The 22,210-nt window shown below is 44.3% G+C and overlaps 1 protein-coding gene across 1 annotated transcript in view; it reads right to left on the minus strand.

Annotated features, from left to right (window-relative positions):
* Positions 1–505: 505 nt before the first annotated feature.
* Positions 506–22,210, minus strand: part of suclg2 (succinate-CoA ligase GDP-forming subunit beta) — a 67,731-nt gene continuing 46,026 nt past the window's right edge. The window contains exons 10-11 of the mRNA XM_060068232.1: positions 8,264–8,384; positions 506–1,737 (exon numbers count right to left, since the gene is read on the minus strand). Of these exons, the coding sequence (XP_059924215.1) occupies positions 1,625–1,737; positions 8,264–8,384 (234 nt within the window). The 3' untranslated portion in view covers positions 506–1,624. The remainder of the gene's footprint in view (positions 1,738–8,263; positions 8,385–22,210) is intronic.

Consider the following 22,210-nt stretch of genomic DNA (forward strand, 5'->3'; position numbering starts at 1 on the left):
TTTAGCCTGTTTTCTGCATTTAAATAACAATAATTGAAACAATTCATTATAATATCTCGAGGAGACATAGAGCCTTCATTTGATTAGGCACTACTGATTGGATTCTTTAATATTGTTTTTACACAATAGCTACAACAAGAGCGCTCTGAAATAAACTAATAAATGATCACATACATCTGCTGCATTCAGACATTTGTGTACATAAGTTAAAGGAGGTGGGGGTAAATGTATCGCTGAGCATAGAAGGGCATATCAACCCAACCATATCAGAAAATGGTTTTCCCATGGCTAGGTGTTTTGCCCATTATTATGCACTTCTGTGCTCATATGCTGACATCACATATTTATCCAGAAGATTAACTCTGCAGAACGCCCACCCGCCACCGTCCCCTCACACACACACGGACCGGAAATATGATTACCTTTCGATTTTCTGCTTCTTCTCCATTGACTTATGCTTTGTGGCTTTCCGTGATACGCCTAAACATCACAGAGAACAGAACAGTTCTGAGGTATTCACTTTTATTAATCTGTCCGGTTAAGTACTTAGTTTGGTCACTGCAACAATGATATCCCAATTCACCCCGATAGATTTAGGATTAAGACAAATAAACAATGGTAACGTTTTAAAGCTCGTCTCCGAGTGGAGCTGCAATACATTTCTCCTGTGACTTCATGAGTTGGCAAACCTACAATAACATAATTTACCTTAGTCAAGAAGACAATATAAGACAATGTGCAACCACAAGAGGTTTACCACCGACTGAAGCAGCCCTTTACCAGCAAAACCCGGTATGTTTTTACAGAGGATAGCAGTTGTTACACATAGCTTCAGAGACAATATAAAACACTAATTGTTGGCTTATTTTGGCATTAACTTGCTGTGGATCTTCCCTGGCAGATCAATGTTACTTCACAGCTCACACAAAGCAATACCCATCTCCACTCAAACTAAGCACGATGTGGCCCTGTGCTTATCCTTCTGCTTTGATTTAATTGCCACACAATGATTACACGTCTGTCTGGCAATTGGTATTTTATACATATTTCTTCAGATGCACTAAAATGCAAAACATCACAAAAAGTAAAATAAATGATTGAACTTACCAATTACTATCCCTAAAGAATGAGCACTATGCAGCAAGAGTGAGAGTGCTTATTAGATGCCTTTCAGTAAGGGCAGGTATTCGACGGATCAATAGTGGTCCTGTTTGATTACAAAATTATATTTCATCTAGAATCAATGTGATTAATAAAATGGCTTTAATCATAGCAGCCAGAGACAAACAACTTTTTTTCTGTCGGGCAGCTGCATCGAAATTCTAAGATAAGAACATCACCCCGAATGTTAAGTTAGGTCTGAGGCAGTGAAATGAGCCAGGGTTCTTGATTGGGTGAGGCCTTTGATACAAGGCTGCTGAGCATAATTAAGCTGCTGGTTGAGGTGGATCACAGTTTTAAGGCAAAGGCAATGGCAGAGCCACCATTTTTGCTACAGTGGTCACTATTCATCAACAGTGGTCACTGTGCATCAATGGTGGCCATTTTCTCTCAATGGTGGCCACTATTCTCAATGGCAATCACTCTTCCTTAATGGTGGCCACCTATTCCCCAATAATGACCACTATTTCTTAATGGCGGCCACTGCCTTCTTGGCGGCGTCGTCCAGGTTCTCGGCAGACGTGATGGGCAGGCCGCTCTCGGCCAGGATCCTCTTGGCCTCCTGAACGTTGGTCCCTGGAGGGAGGAAGGGTCAAACTGAATAAAGATCATCATACAAAAAGGAGAGGCAACCAAAAGTAGACCAACAAAGAGCTATTCTGTGGCCCATCTGTCACCGGTTGGGTTGCCGCTAGGAGGCTCCACATGAAAGGTGGCGTGCAACATTACATAGATGGAATCAATGCACACCGAGTGACAGAAGGACAGAGTTATGGGTGAGTGGCGGCAAATTCAACCACTGATCCCAAAGGCAGCGAATGGGCTGGTGTGGGATGAAAGAGAAAATAAAAGGGCAACGCGGGTGTATTGTTGTGTGGGTGGCTGGGTGAATGTCAACATTTGCATCTGTGGCATGCAAATGTATCTAGGGGGGGACACACAGTGTGTATATGTGGGTGATTTAGGGGTGGGAGGGGGGTCAGAGCGGGCAGATACTCAGCTGGGATCTCTGGTAGTACTCATGACCTTGTTGAGTGGCAGTCTAGGAGGCACACACACACACACACACACACACACCATGGTTGGCCGACTATAAAAGAGAAGACACCTGTCGTCTCTTGTATACTCGGGCCACCATGTTGGCCACAATGTTGGGGGAGACGATCAGGAAAAAAGTGGGTAGTGCAGGAGCAGTGGGTAGATCAAGAAAGCCGCAAGAAAGCTTAAGGCCCAATCCCATTTCTACCCCTTACCCCTTCCCCTTCCCCCTTGTTTTGAAGGGGTAAGGGGAAGGGGGAAGGGGAAGGCGTAAGGGGTAGAAATGGGATTGGGCCTAAATGAGGCAGAACTCTTCAAAATGTGGGCCAGCTGCCGCGTTTCCCCCGGCTGGTTCCTGGGCTCAACACGTTGGTTGCCGAGAGTGAAAAGCTGTTCGACGTTGGGCAGATGTTGGTGCAGCAGCCAATCATCTTGTCAGACTGCAAAGTTTATATAGGGGGCTGCGGAAATGGTGTTGCCATGGAATTCAGGAAATGATTAGATCCAAAACGGGACAGAAAAACCGAAGTATATAATTGAATTATCAGCCGTCCGCATCACTCTCCAAGCATACCGGCCAACAAACAAACCTCATTGAATTTACAATTTGTAGCGATTCAGATAAGCTAATATGATTTAGCTAGCCGTATACATCGCCTAACCAACAATAAATTATTCCCAATTAGAATTTTCCAGGTTTTCTGTGTCCATCTGCACGCAATCGGGCCTGGCCTTGTCAGATGAGTGGCTCTGTTGCCTCTCTCTCTGCGAGTGTGTTTGTGCACGTGTTCACGTGCACGCACGCTCATACAGACACTTCCACAGTGACCCGAGTCCTGGCTGGCGTGTAATTAAGACAGCATGATATGCGAGTCCTCCAGAGGTCTTGCCTTGCCTAATCAATGGGCCTTTCATGAGGAATTCTATTACCGGCCCCACTTAACGCCTAATATTTCATCGCTTTTGTCCGGCCAGATAATAAGTCATTCCAAACACATTTCAGGAGCAGCGCGCGGCAAACAATCAATTGTGCGATGTAATTAATTAAAGCCGGGCCAGGAAGAGACGGCGGTTGACGTATAAACAGGGGACAACGTGTCCACAGCAGTTTTCTAATTGACTGGCATCGCATATTCAAGTCTCCTGTTTCCCTAACGCCCCCCAGCCCCACACAGATATATTATCCTCCGAAAGGGCAAAGCTTTCGCTCAACATTGATAATGGGAGGCTGGGTGGTGCTGGTGGTGCTGGTGGCGCTGGTGATAATATGGGTGGCAGGCAGGTTGTTGTGGATAGCTGGGTGGTCTGTTGGGTGGTGTTGGTTGGTGGGTGCTAGGGTAGGGGTTGTGGGCTGGTGTGGTCGAGTGGGTCGTAGGGTCGGTGGTGTTGGTGGGTGCTAGGGTAGGGGTTGTGGGCCGGTGTGGTCGAGTGGGTCGTAGGGTCGGTGGTGTTGGTTGGTGGGTGCTAGGGTAGGGGTTGTGGGCCGGTGTGGTCGAGTGGGTCGTAGGGTCGGTGGTGTTGGTGGTTGGTTCGTAGGGTAGGGGTTGTGGGCCGGTGTGGTCGAGTGGGTCGTAGGGTCGGTGGTGTTGGTGGTTGGTTCGTAGGGTAGGGGTTGGTAGTGGTGGGCGAGACTTTGCAACCACATCCTTCATGAGGAAACCACACACATACCCAAGGCTGAAAGAACATACAGCCGAGGAAAGATACAGATTTTCTGTGTTTCTATATGTGTTTACGGCAAATGCAAATTGAGGAAATGTACAAAAATACATAAATTGTAAAGATGAATCCTCCAACACCGGGAGAGACAAATAACACTTTCACATATTTTCATGAATATTCACGACATTCCCAATTCTTTGTTAGTGCCTCTATTCATGTGTTATTGTTGCACCGTTCGTGTGTGTGTGTGTGTGTGTGTGTGTGTGTGTGTGTGTGTGTGTGTGTGTGTGTGTGTGTGTGTGTGTGTGTGTGTGTGTGTGTGTGTGTGTGTGTGTGTGTGTGTGTGTGTGTGCTGTAGAGTTGGCACAGCTGTAGGAGTGAGAAAGTGAGGGAACAAATGAATGCATCAGCTTTGTTTCTGAACGACCTGTGCGTGTGTAGGCACGTGTGTGTGGGTAGCCGAGAGCGGTAGAGGAGACGGATTGTTCCCTGCAGTAGTTGAAGTCAACGCTTTCGATGCAGCCATTATGAAGGTATGCGTTGGTTTACGGTGAGTGTGTTAGATGGGCGTGTGTGTGTGCATTTGTGTGCGTGTTCACCTGCAGCCACTAGGTGCTGCCAGAGACCTACTAACTGTCAAGCTGCTGGAGCCATGAATAGTAACACAAGCAAATGCATGCGCGCGTACACACACACACACACACACACACACACACACACACACACACACACACACACACACACACACACACACACACACACACACACACACACACACACACACACACACACACACACACACACACAGCAAGGCTATTATGAGACACCGGTATTAAAAGGAAGGTTAATATCGCCCCTCAATGTCAAAGTAAACTATAGAGAAAGAAGCTTGCGTAAAGGTATCGCAAGACTCATCAGGAAAACCAAGTACGTAGAGCGTATGCCAAAAAAACATGAATTGAGAAGATACACTTTTAAATTACTTTTTGTCACCATGAAATGGTTACAATGAAATCAGAAAGAGTTCAAATGCACCGTAAATAGCTTGTCGAGGATTACAATAATTTTTAGGAATCGGGAGTACGGCTAAAGTTAGATTGAGAGACTGCGTGAGAGAGAGAAGGCAAGGTGGGGGTTAAACATAAGGTTAAGGCTACAGTAAACAAGACAGCAGAGAGCCAGAGGGGGGAGCGTTTCTATTGGTCCATACCAATAAAAACCTTTCACATGAAATATTTATGGTGAAAAATGTAATGACAGCCCCAGGGCGAGCAAGTTTACCAGCCTTTACATGGGAAGCAGGAGAGGCCAAGCAGCCATATTATGTTATTACAGCTATTTCAGCTGACGGCCTAGGTCTGGGTGGCTATTGTAACGTCGATTCTGTGCTCGTGTTCCACCGTGTTTACGCCTTACTCATGGCTATAAATAGAAAGAAAAAAAACGTTCTTTAAGTAATACAAACTAGAAATATATTTCTGTACACAGTGCGCGTTGGAAGTATATGAGCGCGTATGCGTGCGTCTGAGTGAATCAGCAGTAGATTATTCTGTAAAGGTGTCGAAACCCCTTCTGACCCTACCTACACTCGTCTCTTAATTATCGAGCAACAGCGGTGCAAAGAAAAAAAGAAAAGAGGGAAAAAAAGAAAAAAAGGCTCGATCTCCCTTTTAAGGCGAATATTGCCTCCACTGCCTGACAGACAGCCGCTCGGCAAATCAATAAGCCATGGAAGAGAGTTAAGCGAATGCAGTCATCCTTCCCCCCCCCCAGACCCCACTAGCGTAGCTTCAAGCATCTCTCTCTCTCTGCTCTGTAGAGGCAGCGGGTCGCTTCACAGGGCCACGGCCCTGGGGTCTGCCGTGGCCAAAGGGGGCAGCAGTTCATCACATATCTCTGGGAAGTGTGCTTTAGAAATGCTTTGTTGTTAAAACACACTTTGTTGTTCAAAATGCTCTGCTGTAAAAAAAAATCCCTGTTCTTAAGATAATCAAACGCTAGATGGATAAGATAATCAAAAATGCTACGTTCTTAAAATACAGTTTTCTTATAATAACGTTCTTAAAATGTGCTGTTCTTTAAATGCTCTGTTCTTTAAAATACAAACATTGTTCTAAGTGCTGTGAACATCTGAATTGCGTATTCTACCGTGCATGTGCTCCATTGTGGATTGGGTTGCTTAAGGAAGATTGGATCTTTCACTGATTATTCCCGAAAGGTAAAATTATGTGTTAAATAAATCAATGTGTGTTTATTTCAACACAAACACAATAACAAAATCCCTGCCCCCTCCCCCACTTTGCCCACCAGCACTAGTGGCATGGGAAACCATGACTCCCTAAATGAAATCAAGTCGGGGCCGTAAAAAAAAGAAAGAAGAAGCTTCCCCCAATTAAAAGTTGGCCACTTAATCCGTTCTGATCCAGTTGCAGAGCGCCGGGCCGTTCCTTAGTGGCCCTTTGGTCAGCCTAACTAGCGAGCTGATTGATTGTCAACAAATCCCCACTCGTGTGTGTGCGAGACCCCGTGTTATGACCAGCAGCTAAAGCCCGGATTAACCCACGCGCCAGAAGAGAGTGGTAAGACCAAAAGCGAGCCCTGACCTTCTGGGTGGAGGCAATTTGGAAGTCAGGGTGAATTCCGGTTGGCTGTTAAGATGAAAATGCAGAGGGCAATTATGGGGCTATCTGTAGCAATGACGGAGCTAATCTCAGAGTCAACATGCATACGCATTTTTTTTTTTTACCATAAGCAGTTGTTCGGAACAGTCTTTTCATATTCCCCAGAAGGGAATTAATAATTTAAGATAATAAAACCGAGTTTGGAGGACACAAGTTGATTTAATTTTTTTTTTTATATTACTTTGAAAGATATCTAGAGCCGTACGAAAACCCTGATTATTTAATAGAATATTTTATTGAAATATCCTAAATGGGCTTATAATAACCCTACGCACATCAGAACAACTTTCAATTTTTGGATGAAAGTATAATAACCTTATATAGTAAGTAAGTACATATAAAATTCATTGCCTGTGACTTGTTTGTACTTTTGCAGACAAGCCTTGATTGTTATAATTTGCCATGATGCACGGTGCAATTTGCCGTATTTCAATGAAGGAAATGCTTCAGCAAAAAACATGATTATATGACCATATGAAATGTCAAACGCTACTTAATGTTCTCGAGGCACTTTTTTTACTGGAATGAGAGTACTTTTATATCTGAAAGACCGCACAAGATTCATCCTGGCACTGTTGGTTTGAGTTTATAATTTACAAACAAGTCTACCAAAAATCAATTTTCATGGTCTAGTAGAAAAAAAAAGTCCAGTCCAAAAACGTTTTAATTAAGACATTCACATTTCTAGGCAATTCTCTTGTCCAAAATGGGCCCTCTCTGATGGTAAAACATGTATTTGATTGTATAGATATGGAGAGAACATAATAAAATAAAAACTCATTTTTCTTGTTATTGGATATTAATGAGATTAAACATTAATGAGAAACACGGCTACAACTTGATGAAAAATGATATTGAATTAGCCAGGTCAATATAGCACTCCCTTCTGTCCTTGGCCTGTTTTTGGAACCAGCCTCTCCGCCCTGGCCCACACAAGCTGAGCTGGCTATGTGTGGGAATTGATAATTGAGGCACAGGCGGGCTAAATAAGGGCTAAAGAAAGACCGAAAGACACAAGGACCTCTGGAGCCTCGCTCATTAGCATACAGGGGGTTGAAAGGTGATCCAATCAGGGTGTGGTCTCCATTGTCTCGCTCGGCGCCCGACCACCCGTGCTTAGGATCATGACAAGGGTGAAAAATGCACTATTGGTTGCTACTGCAGGAGTCGCCCGAGCCCCTCAATGAGAATGGATGGGCCTATTGGTGACAATGCAATGATTCATGTCCTGCCACTAAAGTTTAAAACAAAGCAAATAAAACCTGCCCTCCCGCCAGCTTGTCCTTGTGACGAAAAATCAATGAAGGTCTGCATATTCCTTAACGCTGGCTTCCCTGGTGATGAGGACTCATCGATAATGGCCCCCATTAAAGGTTCAGTGTTTGTGACGGCGCTCACCCAACGGAGAAAGTGTGACCGGCTAGAGAGGTCAGAGGTCAGACAGGTCGGAACTTTGAGGGCTTAGGGACGTTTGGTGTGTGCGTGTGCCTGTGCGTGTGCCTGTGCGTGTGCCTGTGCGTGTGCCTGTGCGTGTGCCTGTGCGTGTGCCTGTGCGTGTGCCTGTGCGTGTGCCTGTGCGTGTGCCTGTGCGTGTGCCTGTGCGTGTGCCCGTGCGTGTGCCCGTGCGTGTGCCCGTGCGTGTGCCCGTGCGTGTGCCCGTGCGTGTGCCCGTGCGTGTGCCCGTGCGTGTGCCTGTGCGTGTGCCGTGCCGACTGACCCACCTTCGAGCCGAACCACCAGCGGCACCTTGAGTTCCAGCTCGCGGCAAGCCTTGGTGATGCCGTTAGCGATGATGGCGCAGTTCACAATGCCCCCGAAGATGTTCACCAGGATGGCCTCCACCTGTAGGGCCAGAGGAACATAAGGGTGTGGTTGAAGATGAATGGAAACTTAGATGGCATACTTCATTGTGTCATATCAAAGCATCAAGGATTGAGGGCTCACTGTACTAAAAATGGAATTTCTTTTTTCTAATTAATCACAGCTATAACTGGCTGTTTGAAACATCTCCCCCAGCAATCGACACTTTGCAAAAATAGCATGTGTAACGAGTTCTGAAAGTTCCTCATCAAATTGAGCAGGAACCCTTGATGAAGTAGGGCGTCTGCGTGGTGTGTACGTGCGTTTGGTCGTGTTTGCGTTGGTAGTGCTGCCAAGGTGATTACACTAACAACATGCTCCCTGTAATTACCTTGGCGGACTCAAAGGAAAACAGGGTAGGAGCACACAGAATTAATCCTCCATGTTTGTTTATAATCTCTCTTAATCTGTTCGCAGACTTGGAGGAGAATTGTGTGGAAGTGCACGTTGATCGTTCTGTTGGCGTGAGTTGAGTGCATGCGATTGAAGAAAGGGTTGAGTCGAGGACTTGGATAGCTTTCAGAAATGAGATCCGTCACAGTGCCGACCGTCTCCTTTCCAAAACGTGTAGTTGAGAACATGGACGCAGCACATTTCAGACAGGCAGCACAGCAAGTAATTGGCAGGACTTTTCGGTCAACATAGAACCATCGAGAGGAGGAAATTGTACAACAAGCAAACCCGATGCAAACCGGTGCAAACTTAACACCATACAAAACAAAATGAATACGGGTTGATCGCAAGGAAGTCCTGATAATTCATAGTTCATTTCGGTAGAAACCTTTCCTACATTCCTTTATTTTTAGTGTGTGCCTGTGTGAAAGCTACCAGGTATAGACGCGCCCATCTTTCATCCCTACTACGATCAGTCTGTAAGTGCACTTAAGGACATTCCTTCCCTGCCCCCGGGGGACCGCTGTTCCTCAATGTCGTAAAAAAAACAGATCGCAAACCCTAGCAAAAAGTGAGCTTTACAACAGGTGTACACTGAGACAGCGGCGATATGCACGTGCATGTGCAGGATGGCTGGTGCGTTCACATGTACAACATCACAACACAACTGCGTGAGTAGGACCCACTGAGCCATTCATTCTGAATTTGTCTTAGTATGGCTCTTGACATAGACATTTACAGTGGGTCTTTGTGTGCTAGGCAAAGCAAAGCTTGCATCAAAAAGAAGGATGTATAGCATAGGATGTGTTACATAGAGTCTTGGATATTAGGAACAAAGTGGTGTGAACCAGTTTATCATTCCTCAAATGCCAATCCTTCATGCGGCATGCAAGGTTGTGGCAAAAAGCTATCAGATGCCTTCTCTTCGTGTGTGTGTGTTCCCATGACACTGGTCTAGTCATGGCTCAAGGCAGGATCACAAGGCCATTCCCTGCTTAGCGCCACCTCGGTCTGCAGCCAATTAGAGACGTGTAAACAAAACCACAGCCAGGGAGAGGACTTGATTTCTGAGACAAGAAATAGCTTCCTAATAGTCTTCTTGCAAATAGTGGAGTTTAAATGTGGTATATTAATTAATTACAGTTAATTAGTGTTACAAAATGTTACGGTACGTGCAGATGACTACAGGATATCTCCACCGAAAAACAGACCAACATAATGATGTGATGTTCCTTCCAATTACACTTTCTTTTCCTTATGCAACTGGATGGAACACGCTGGCTCTGTGGCAAGCACTGCTACTGCACAGCAAGTCGCTGGGTTCTGGCCGAATAAGGAAATATCTGTGGGCATGTTCTACACATACATCAACCGTAATGCATGAACGCTCATTTGATTCTCACCGGGCCAACGTTGCCAAAATCAAGCTCCCTGGAGATGATGAATACAGTTTTATGCTTCAGAAACATTCCCTCTTGTTGTGAGATTTTTCTTTTGTGTTACCTCTTATGACCTTTTGTTAGGAAGTTTTTTTCATATCCTTCCTTGCCCATGTAGGTTTTAGTGTATACCTTCACTATCTGAATAATGCCCACTGACGCAAACTCATTTGTGAATGTGGTCACTAGGACCAAGTCTAGTTGTTACAAAATGATACTTTACTGTGCCTGATAGGAAATTAGTTTCAATTTAAGGGAAAGTCATTTGCATGCTTTAATTCATATCAGGTTAAAAATGCACTAAAAGTGGTCAGAATTGCCTATGTGAGACTGCCAGAACAATTAAACAAACGAGAACCGTTTTCACATTAACAAAGTTGAGATTCTCAGTATTCAAGGGTTCTGTTGGCATTGTGCATATGATTAAATGTCCCATATGGACATAAACACACCGTCGCATGCAGCACACATTCACCAGATGCATTGTTTCCACTGGGGGGCAGCAGAGACCTGAATCCAGTCTCTAGCCCGCAAAAGGGAGTCAGTTTCCCACTTTATCAGCAGCAACCTATTTTTCAACTGTCTCTATTGAGAAACACCATATTTCATCCATTCAAGCACCTCCTATTGACACAGATGTATATTAATGATACACACATACAAGATTTATGTCGTCCAGTAAAGTAGTACATGCAGTTTTATGGAAATACGAATGTGGTTCCACTCGGCTGTCTTCCATGTACTCTCTAAACATCTCAGGTTTGGGTTACAACAAACCAGTGCCTACCCCAGAAAGCACAACAGAACACATTACATTATTTGTTGTACAATCACAAAGTGCCCAAATATGTCAAATATAATAAAATAAATGCCTACGTTTTTAGGATCGAGGTACAAACTTTCCGAGGCCAATAAGTAATTTTGTGTTCATTGCCCTCCACACATTGGCCATAAAATAAATACTGCCAGAGAATATATTGTACTTATCACAGAAGGCTGGCGAGCTGAATGGAACCAACCAGCAAGCACCTGGTTCTGTCTTGGAGCCTTTAAATGCCACTCTTATGGATGGGCCCGAGCAACGGAAGGTTCAATCTCCACGGTTTGACACTCAAATGCATTTCCTTCTTTGAAATGCGGCAAATTGCACCGTGCATCATGGCAAAATATAAAGTCTCAAACTCTTCTTAAAACACGGCCCGAGTTGATCCAGACTTAAAAAAGGCAGGGGAAATAGAAAATTGGAACAAAATTATATTAAACAATAGATCATGTCGGAGTGGTTTAATGTCACACCTCCCGTCGAAGGCGGACGAGCCACTTTGCTCCGAGGCCCATATAGGCAAGTGAACCATTGGCAGCGGGGTGGAAGTCTTTTATCAGAGCACGGAATAAAGGAGGGCGGCATAATGGGCAAGGTTCCACTCTTTCAGAGGCTCTCTGTGTGTACTTCCATGCCCCATTGTGGGCTGAGCAGGTGCCTTCTACCTGGACCCCGGTAAAAATGATTATAATTTCACAAAATGGGATCATAGCAGCCAGAACTCCGCCAGCCTGTCAAGGCTTTTTTCCTGTCCAACTCAAAGAGGGGCCTTCACAGTATAAATCAGCTTTTCTGCCTGCCATTATATAGCCAGCTAACTGCATTTAGGACAAGAAAGAAATGTAGCTCAGACGATTTGACATGCTCTCACAGCCCCATGGCTGCTTCCAGATCAGCATTGGCTCTCGGTGGCTTTCCCTCGGCTTCGCTGGCCAAAGAACGTTTGAGGACGCCTTCGCCGGTACAGTTCTCATTATTAAACTAACCGACACAGTAATTGAGGTTTTGTTTGGACTGAAATAAAAACACATAGGCAAATCACCGTCAGTGGCTCAGCAAATGATAATGAATGGGCAGACAATGAAACACAATCAAGTGGTGAAATATGACTTGAAATTCGCTGTATCTACTTAAAAACAGCAAAAGATTACGCTTTTTTTCTCCCCCTTTAAGATCCAACCCTGAGGGAATTTTAAAGAATTGTCTCTGGTTTTTTTGCCAGGATCCCTGTGGCGAAATGTGTTGAATGATCGCTAGCGCACACATTTCTTGCGTCCATAGCCGGCTAAAGCAGTGTTAATCTGTCTACAGGAAAGAAAAGGGGAAGGCATCTTGTTGTCTTTGTAAGCCGCTAGCAGGAAGGAGCGTACCGAAGGCCAGGCTGGAGCCGGGCGTCTCTCTGTGGCCTATTAGGGGACATTGTCTGGTCTTATCTGCTGGAGACAGCTGGAACAGTCACTGCCTGCTCTGCTGGCCCTTGTTTAAACCGCGCCGATCTGCCCGGGGGGGGGCAAAACGCTTGGTTCTGATGGGGCCACAGGTTAAGATGCACAGCTTTCAAATCAACACAGACCCGCTGGCTGTAATCACACATCATGGGGAGGACAAGAGAAGAGTCGGTTCCTCTCAACCCATTTCACTGATGGCTGAGGTGGGCTCAGTTTGCATCTCATTCTCATCGGCGAAAAACCTTTTTCATAGAGTATGCGTTGTTTGTGTGTTGTAGGGTAACTCATATCTGCGTTTTACTAGCATTCTGAAAATATTTAAATTAATAAAAGATCACTGACATATTTACATCCTATATATGATGATTTTAATATAGAGGAACCAGTGTCTATTTGTTGTTTTTCCATAGTTGTGACACACTGTACATATGGAAATGTATTTTTGTCAGCATGTAACATAATATATGATCAGAACAGAGCAAGAATGACAGATTTTTCTTGCTACAAAACAAAACAAAAATCAAATTTCTTTGAAAATGCAAGACTTGTATGGCATAAACTGAAGTGCAATTAATGATGTTTTTACATAAATGCCATGTATGTCAAAGAAGTCTGATCAACACAAACACTAATTGTGTGAATACAAACACTCAAGGTTGGTTGTGACTTTCAGGATCAATTTAGTTCAATTCCATCAGCATGTTTGTCAAAGCCGTTCTTGGAGAAACTGACAAGACTACAAGAAATCCAAATAACAAAAGGAGGGTATAACAGTAAAACAGAGACAGAACGGCTCTTGCAAGGAAAAGAAGGAAAGGAGGAGGCGGTGGTGCTTGGTGGGGGTACCGAGAGGTGCTTTCCACTGAAGGGTGAGACTGGGCCTGGCAAGGAAGGATAAGAGGGAAATAATTATCCGGCCTGGTGAAGCATGACAGCTCCTTCCAGGGCCTGTGCAGTGAGACAGACTCCGCTTTATGTCGGGGCCGCCACCATGTCACCACTGAAGACACCTCTTGACAGACAACATCTGAGGTTTGGCTCCATGTTAGAGAGCCACAGCGACTGACAGCTGCCGACCTGATTGAGGCAGTCAGGTGCAGACAGCGACTCCCGCGGAGAACAAAAGGGAACAGACTTGGTTTTGATTTCTGCATATTTTGACCGTAATTTATATTCCAGATTAAGCATTAATCTACGGGGATTACGGGGATTAAAGGAAAAACTGAAAAACAGCCCAGCCAATTCACACAATCCAAAAAGATACAGCTTTCAGATGCATTCAGGGTCTGAATTCTACTTTTAACGTTTAGTCTTTTTACCTGGCAGATTAGATAATCGACCCACCAAGCAAACGTACTAATATGTATCCCTGCCACTCTTTTTTTAACTGATTTATTATCAAACCATCCGCCATTGGCCGATGGCCTGCGTACATTTTTTGAACCCTGGCTGCATTCCTATGAGTATGACCTGACTCATCATTGTGGAATCATAACACCTTTGACTCTACATTGTCCTTCTGACTGACATGGCTGAAGACGATCAGCACCACCTCACATGACTACATCATCCCTTCACGGAATACTCAACCTCTTTCCCGCCCCCTTTGACTTTTCTTCTTTCGGTATGAAGAAAAATGAAAAAAATGAAGAAACCAATCAAGGAGGAAATGGCTTGGCCCGGAGCCATGACATTGTGTGTCGGAAGTAGTAGAAGAGGACTTGGGGGAAGAAAGGAACAGGCCCATGTGAAGAGAGAATGGATTCTAGAAATGGTCATTACTGCCTCAAGGTCTGCCATCTTTTGTGTGTAACCAGCAGGGTCAGAGGCTGAGACAGCTGCCTCCCAATGTTGTCTCTGTTGCCACTGCCTCCAAACGTTTCACCGTCCAAACCTCCTTTGGCCAGGACAAATATGTCCACAAGCTCCATCCCCTAATGCTCTGACAATTTGCAATGAAATAGTCAGAGGTAAAACACCCAACTGGGATTACTTTGAACAAACCTTGTCAGATATGTTCGAAAGATATATGTGGTGTCAGAAAGTCGCAATGTGTACCATTACAAATGCGCGTAGCATATAATGACCATATCTGTATTCAATACTGATCGGTAATGATTTTAATAATGTTATCAATAAAATTCCATTCTATAACCGATATATTCTACAAATAAAAATACTGGCCGGTACTTCTTTGTTTACGATAATCTATCAATCAACACTCCCAAAATGACTCGCACTAACGCCCCCCAGCAAGCAGAGCCACCTTGTTCGCGCCACAGTCGGCCAGCCAGAGAGGATTATAGACGCCCTAGCTAGTCCCCCAACTACTCACTGTGAGTTGCTCAAATCATACAAACTGGGACAATAAAGGCAAATTCAGATGCACCCATCATGAGGCTTGGTTACAAGCAGACAAAAAGATATTCAGACAGCTTTCGTTGAGATGTATGCATTTGCCTCAACTACACAACTCACAAGCAAGCTCAATGCAACGCAGCTGCAGAGAGAAACGCGCAAAAAAAAGTACCATGGGGTCAAATAAAGACAGGGTAAAGAAAAATGAAGCGCAAGGCAGTAGACTTTTAGATCCATCGTGTTAGCCTATAATGCAAACTGGTTCAAATCCAAAGAAACAAGATTACCCCAAATAGAATAAGCTTTGCCTTAGACTTGCACACCTCCGGCTATTTACGAATGTTTGGTAGGACTAAAGAGAAGTGAGTAAACAAGGTTACCGATAAATGTAGCCTTCTAGTGCACACAACCACTAGAGGAAAGACTTGTGCAAGGATTTACTCTCTTCACATTAATATACCATATTCACCATGGTTTAAATAAAGCAAGTTAAGTGAATAACTGGAGAAGGGTGGGCTAGCCAGGATGTTAACACTGTGCTCAAAAATGGTCCACAGTGTTGTGTGTGTAAAGAATATCGCACAATCATATGTTTGAAAAAATGTGTTGCTACAAATATTTTGCCTTTGATCACACGTTGTTGCATAGGTATGCAACGATGTGTGAGCAACAGCGAAACATTTGTTAAATAATGCGGATAAACAATGCTAAAGCTAGGTTCCAATTATATCAACAGCTTCGTGAGATGCCATTGAAAACGGCAGGGTTACCCAAAAGTTACTCTTTAAGACTCACCTCCACGTTTCCATACATTGAATTAATTGAATCATTGTTTTTTGTAATTCATTGTGTTTTGTAATACTTGTCACTGTGTTTTCCCCGCAGTGTTCACGCGTGGTCCATCTGCCTGTTTTTTTTTTTTTTTTTCAAACCTCCTTGGCCCCCTTTCCTGGCCAGAGTCCTGAGGGCCGTCGGGGTTTAGAAGCCATATCTGAAGTGTACTTTGTTGGACGCTGTGAAGTGCAATTCACCTTTTCCTTTGTCATGGATATCGGGGGGGGCCAGTGAGTGCACTATGTTGTCTCAGCGGTGGAAGCGCTTTGTTGTTGGCTGGTTTGAAGTAGCTATTAAAACACGTGGGCTGGATATCGGATATCAAGCACGGTTTCTCAGTACTCCAGTTCGTGCGCGAACACACACAGACACACCACACGCATGAGGCTCTCCGACTAACAATCACCTTCTAATCAAATGGAAGAGCGGGGACATGGTCCAATTTAGCAAGAATGCCAAGTTTTACCGCACAAACATACTTCAGTCTTTATGATCGTGGACAAGGCCTACAAAAGTACAAAAACACGAAATTAGAAGAGAGAGCACTCCAATGGTGGCCGTAGAGGGAGATGAAAGGCCAAATAAGCTGCTAGTCATAAGGACAAGGAAGTAAGAGACGCAGGGGAAGAGCAAGAGCACTATGGCAAAAAGGACAGTAGGGTCAGAGGAGTCAATTAAAGAGAGAGGGGCCGGCAAATGGAGGAAAACGCCACAGATGGAAAGGAAAGCATTCGGAAGCGAATCAAAGTCTGAAAACTTCTTGCTGGTGGCGTTTTGCTGAATGTCAGTCAGGGAAGGGAACGGCGCCCCCTGCAGCTCACCTGAGGGCCATACAACCGCATCTACGGTACATGTCCACAGAGACACGCTCGCACAGATAGCCACGTACACACTGGGCTGCGATATGCGTTAGACAGCACATGGGCAGACACCGTAGGCTGGCATACAACTCATCCCCAGAGGAAGTCCTGTCACCGGTGACAGGCGGACAGAAATGTTCCCCAACCTCTTCACTAAGGGTTAATGGCTGTCCATCAGCCAGAATGAGATGCACAGGACTGTCCTCAACACACATACACACACACTATATTCTACCAAGCCATAAGCTATTTATCTAGCTTTTTTATAGCAAGGAACATAGGAACAGTCGGCTGCATTCACAATGTTGATATAGCGCATCTACTGGAAGATATTTTTTTTTTACAATTAAATAATATAGTGAATAAAAATAAGCAGGAAAAACAAATGCATTGTGATGGTCATTAACAAGCATATGTCCGTTCAACAGACCGGCAAATACCAATTATTTTATTGTACAAACAAGTTCATACGTTTGTTTAGGCCAGATTACATGTAGAAAAGCCCTTTGACTTCAGCGGAGACACACTCCACCTCTTCTGAGTATAACTTTTTTTATGAAATTAAAGTAATGCTTAATGGTTACCAAATGGCATAAGTAATCACCTTGGAGACTGGGTACAAAAAGACTGTCAGCCGAATATAAAAGAGCCAACATTTGCTGCTTTGTTCCTAATGCTACGCAGCCAATCAAAATTAATTTATTCTAATGTATGCACACTGAAGGTCAATTATCCAAATGATTCCAGTTCAGATTGCACCTGATCTTGGGCGCCAATGAGCCATGGAAAGGGCAGCTGGATGTGCTTTGCAAGGCAAATCATCGCCCCAACCTCTGTTTCTCGCCCACCCCAACAGCAGCTTGAATACCTACATGTTTAAGCCTGCTGCATCTTTGCTAAAGTGCATGCATTTAACGTTACATAAACAATAGTTAACCTACGCACCGGGATCATTTTTACGATGAGCAACAGGAAAAACAATCCTGATTCCTAAAGCAACCGGAAACTTAACAGCTGTCCCCCGTTGGAGATTTCCGAGAAACCAATGAGATTTAGATTTATCATTAAGCACAAAGTTATCTTGGCTGGATACGATTTTTCAAACATAATTTGCATTGAAAATCCAGTAAGAAAAGAGCGAAGTGGGGTGAAGGCAGGAAAAAGGTAACTCCTTCCAACCCTATCCCGGGAACCAATTCAGCTGGTGTGAAACCGTCCCTGAAAGCAGTATTTCTGTTGAATGGGAGGTTATTTTGATTCAGCATTCTCACCGTCCGCTACAAAGTGTCTGGGCTATATATAGAAGTCCCTATTTATAGAGCTCGGTCATTTGTTATTCATCCCAGACAATGACCGAATCACAGTGGTTATTGAAAGCAGACGACTACCGTTGTCTATATTTAATGCTACGCCGCTCAAGCTAAGCAATTTATAAAATAGATAGAATTGACATATTGCTATCGCTTTCACAAGCTCCCCAACCCGCCCCCCGACCCCCCAACCCCCCCCTTCTCTGCCTTCCCCCCTGCTGGTCCTGTGGGGTCTGGGTAAGCGTGTGCTGGGTTGCCAGAAAACATTGCAAGCCCTGGTGAAAACAGATGGGCTCAATCAGGGTTTAATTTTCTGGAAAAAATAAATAAACGCCAAACATGGATCCACGCTGAATGAGTGAGTTAGTGTGCGCCTCCCTCGTTCTCGTCCGGTGGGAGATGGCGGTACGGCGTCTTCTCAGGCCGGGTGTTTCCCGCCCGTCAATGTTGACGAGAGCTCTGCCTCTGATATGCAGATGAGGAGGCTGTTTCCGGGGACTGTTGACCGTAGTCTTTCAGGGGGACGGGGGACGGGGGGGAAGGGAGGATGACCAATAGCTCTTGAGCTGACATTCAGTCCTGCAGACCTTTGAAGGGGCTCTGGGGAAGTATGCAGCATATCAATTAGCCATTAAGGGTTTGCTCGGGTATTATAGGGATCAGAGAAGCCGATAAAAGGGCCCAGGAGGGACAGTTGGAACCCTGATCAATACAAAGACTCATGTGGTCGGTTTGGGCCGGAGCCGGGAGGACTGCCGGGAGGAAGCCGTCGTCTGACCTTTGACCCTCAGGGGGCATCACAGAGGCAATTATCCTAATGAAGACGATAACCTGCGGTGATTCAACCCATCGGCACTTGTTGAAGATGGACACAGACCTCAGGTGGCTTTTTGGAACACTCACCATTGCCTCCACCTTAGAGTATTTCTTGATCACGATACAGAGGACGCAACATAGAACGGTTGCAAGCTTTAAATGAACAAAAGCGATTTTACAGGGAATCCTCAGGGTCGACCTCATATTTTAGAAAGAAATGCAGATAAGAGCATTCAACTATAACTTTGTAAGGAATTTCTGCCGACGGTGAGGAAAAAGTATAATTAGAAATAAGTCGATAAGTAAGCATTTTCCCTATTTTAGAGCAGTCAGTACTGCTGATAACTAGACCATACAAGAGCATAACATAAAAACACATAAGCAGCACTAGCAAGTTCATGTACAGAAAAACTCAGGTTCTCACTTTACTTATTTTTCTTGCACAGAATTTAGATGTCTTTTGCAACCACCTTTCATAATAAATCATAAACCATTTAGAATTATATTTAACAACATGTGCACACGTCTTTAGATGTCCACCAGTCCTAAACTGGCCTTCCATCTAAGGTGAACCCCTATATAATCATTTCTATATCGACTTTCATTCAACAAAGTGTAGTAAACGAACAGCAGTATGCTGTTCGAGTCCATAAACCTCCCACATATTGAAAAAAATAAATAAAATTGTGTTTTCCCCTCCCGCTTTCAGAGAACCAATGACTGAGAAGGCCCCACTCCCCCATCTCCTCAGATAAACCCTTTCAGTTCCGTAAGAGTAAACATATACAACCCCACCACAGCACTCCATCAAGCCTATGTCCTCTATACACCACTCAACCATGGCTGGCCCAGATGAGCCTGCGTGTGGGCATGTGAGCGTTAAACGGACATGTGTGTGCTGGCTGGCATGTGAGCTGTTGGGCGGATAGGAGTCCTCTCCAGCAAGATGAGCTCCAATGATTACCAGCCCGGACACTTTTCTAATTATTCTGTCAAACATCAATCCTTAGGGTTGATGCAGGCCGTCCCACAGCCTGATGGACAGTGTAATCACAGCCAGAGGACCCCCCCGCCCCCCAACACACACACACACACACACACACACACACACACACACACACACACACACACACACACACACACACACACACACACACACACACACACACACACACACACTGCCCATCTCGCCTTCTCTGCCCCTTTTCTTTTTTACCTGCTCCAAAACACCTCCCTGAACTCTCTTCACCCACAATGCACTGACACTTCCTTCAGCTTCAATCCCTTCATTTCACTAAATATGTATTCCATCTCTCAGCTCTCACGTTAATGGGTTAACATGAGGGCCAACAAGACAAGTTTCAAATAGGGGATAAAACTGATTTGGTATTCAGGGTTTCAGCCGGTGTTGGAAGGCTGGGAATCGCACGGTCGGGATAATGGTGTAAAGCAGATATACCAACCAGGGCCCTCGTGGTTACAATCAGAAGGTCATCCAGGAGGAAGTGGTGCAGTGAATGCAACCATAACCTTCACATGATTTTAGCTGGAATGGAGGAAATTAAGGTTGACGGTAATAATCCAAATTTACAAAAAAGGTCACAAATTGCTGGGACGAGATTAGCCGTTGTTGGAGATGGAATTTCAAATTCACTTTAAAACTAAGGTAGTTTGTAAGGCGGTGGGGTACCACATGTTACAAACTGCGGAACACACACTGATCTACAGTCATATGGTTCAAGTAATCAGGGAACACCTCAGAATGGGGCCAGCAGTAACCAACAATCCCACCCCATTGGAAGAAATAGGAGAGACTTGCAACCGAGCCATACAAGCAGGAAGCCAGACTTTTAGTTTAATCAAGACGGAAAGAAGTTCTTCACTTCTTAAAGTCTGAGGGGGGGCAAACAGTGTCCACGGTGGATGGTTTCATGACTCATTGCACTTCCATCTCATTCAAATCACCAGAATAGCAGATGCACGGACCAATGTAAAGTATGTGCATTACAATCGGTGGTGGCACAAAGTTGAAGGTGTAGCTGATGCAGCAAGACATATCAGTAGACATATGTTTCATTACACCATTAACTGCTGTTGAAGCTGCCAGCACACACCTGCTTGCATAAATTGAGCGATCAAACTAAACCAAAGAACCAAGGGATGAAACCTATGGCATTACATATAGCAATAGCTACATTGCAAACTTTCTGAAGAAACTCGCAAATAAGCCACAACTGCACAAAACAAAACATGGTAATATATTACTGACGAATACTTTCTGCCGGTAACAATGCAGAAATAAACACTGCAAAAAAATAGAATACCTTTGTAAGTAAAGGTTTAATTGTGAATTGTATATTATGTGGCCCAAATTAATCTCAGGGTTATAATGTTTTATTAATGAACCATAGTAACCATGGTAACCAAACACATAAGAAGCAAATATGTATCTCTGCTGAACTGCGACAGACATTATCAAAATAAATAGATAACATTTGTCACGGTTATTCTGGTCCAAGGCAATGGACCAGAATAAAGAGAAGCAGCTTTTACTTCAGTCTGGTAAATGCATTACTTTTCCAAACCCCTGAGTCCCACAAGGAGCCGTCTGCTAGGCGGTCGTCGTTCATGAATGGTGTCCTGCTAGGAATAAATGTGCCTCCAGTCCTTACTTTACTGGGCGTTTTATTTTGACTCTTGTCCGACTCGGTGTTTGCAAATGTAAAATGCTGCCTGAGATAAAGGAAGAGCTGCATGTTGTGCATGTTTTCCTCGTCTTGGCAGACAAGGCTGACTCCTGCAGCTCCAGATAAGCACATCAGGTGTTGTGAATAAAGTGCATAACATTAACTCTTGTGCCATACTGTCTACTGTAGACCAATAGGGGATTGTGGGGTGTAATCAATATGGGATGTGTGGGGGAAAAAGACGTGGCGATGATGAATGTGATTATCAAGCGGAATGGATATCAAGTTGCAGATAGATATTTTTACACATACGTATATATTTTAAATACATACGACACCAGGGGAGATTTCCCCCGTGGACGTGATGAGGCATAAGTTCCATGTGAGCCACATCGTCTTTCCATTTTGCTCGGTTAAGGAGGTGTGCTGATCAGACAAGAGACTCATATCAAATCAAGACTGGAAAAGCCAATTACACTGACAATAATCTCTCTCTCCCACCAAGACTGCCGGTGCCTCCGCTGTATGCATTCAGTGCAGCAAAAAGCTCAAACAGGGAAAAATGTGGAAGTATTCACGGGGGACGTAAGAAATTCATACCAATAGAGGATTTTTTTTTTGCTTGGGAACAAATGCTATATTTTCACAACGCGGGAAAAAAATGGATTAAGAAAATGGTTTCATTTTGGGTAGATATTTCTAGTGCTCATTATTAAAAACGAAACGGCAAGCAAATACCCTGCCAATGAATAAATAAATTGAGAATTGAAAGAAATATAAAAAAGAAATCAAGTCTTTAGCCTGTTTTGTGTGGCGGCAAATTTAGCCACCTTAACCTCC

This window comes from Gadus macrocephalus, chromosome 13, assembly GCF_031168955.1.
Source record: "Gadus macrocephalus chromosome 13, ASM3116895v1".
Lineage (NCBI taxonomy): Eukaryota > Metazoa > Chordata > Actinopteri > Gadiformes > Gadidae > Gadus > Gadus macrocephalus.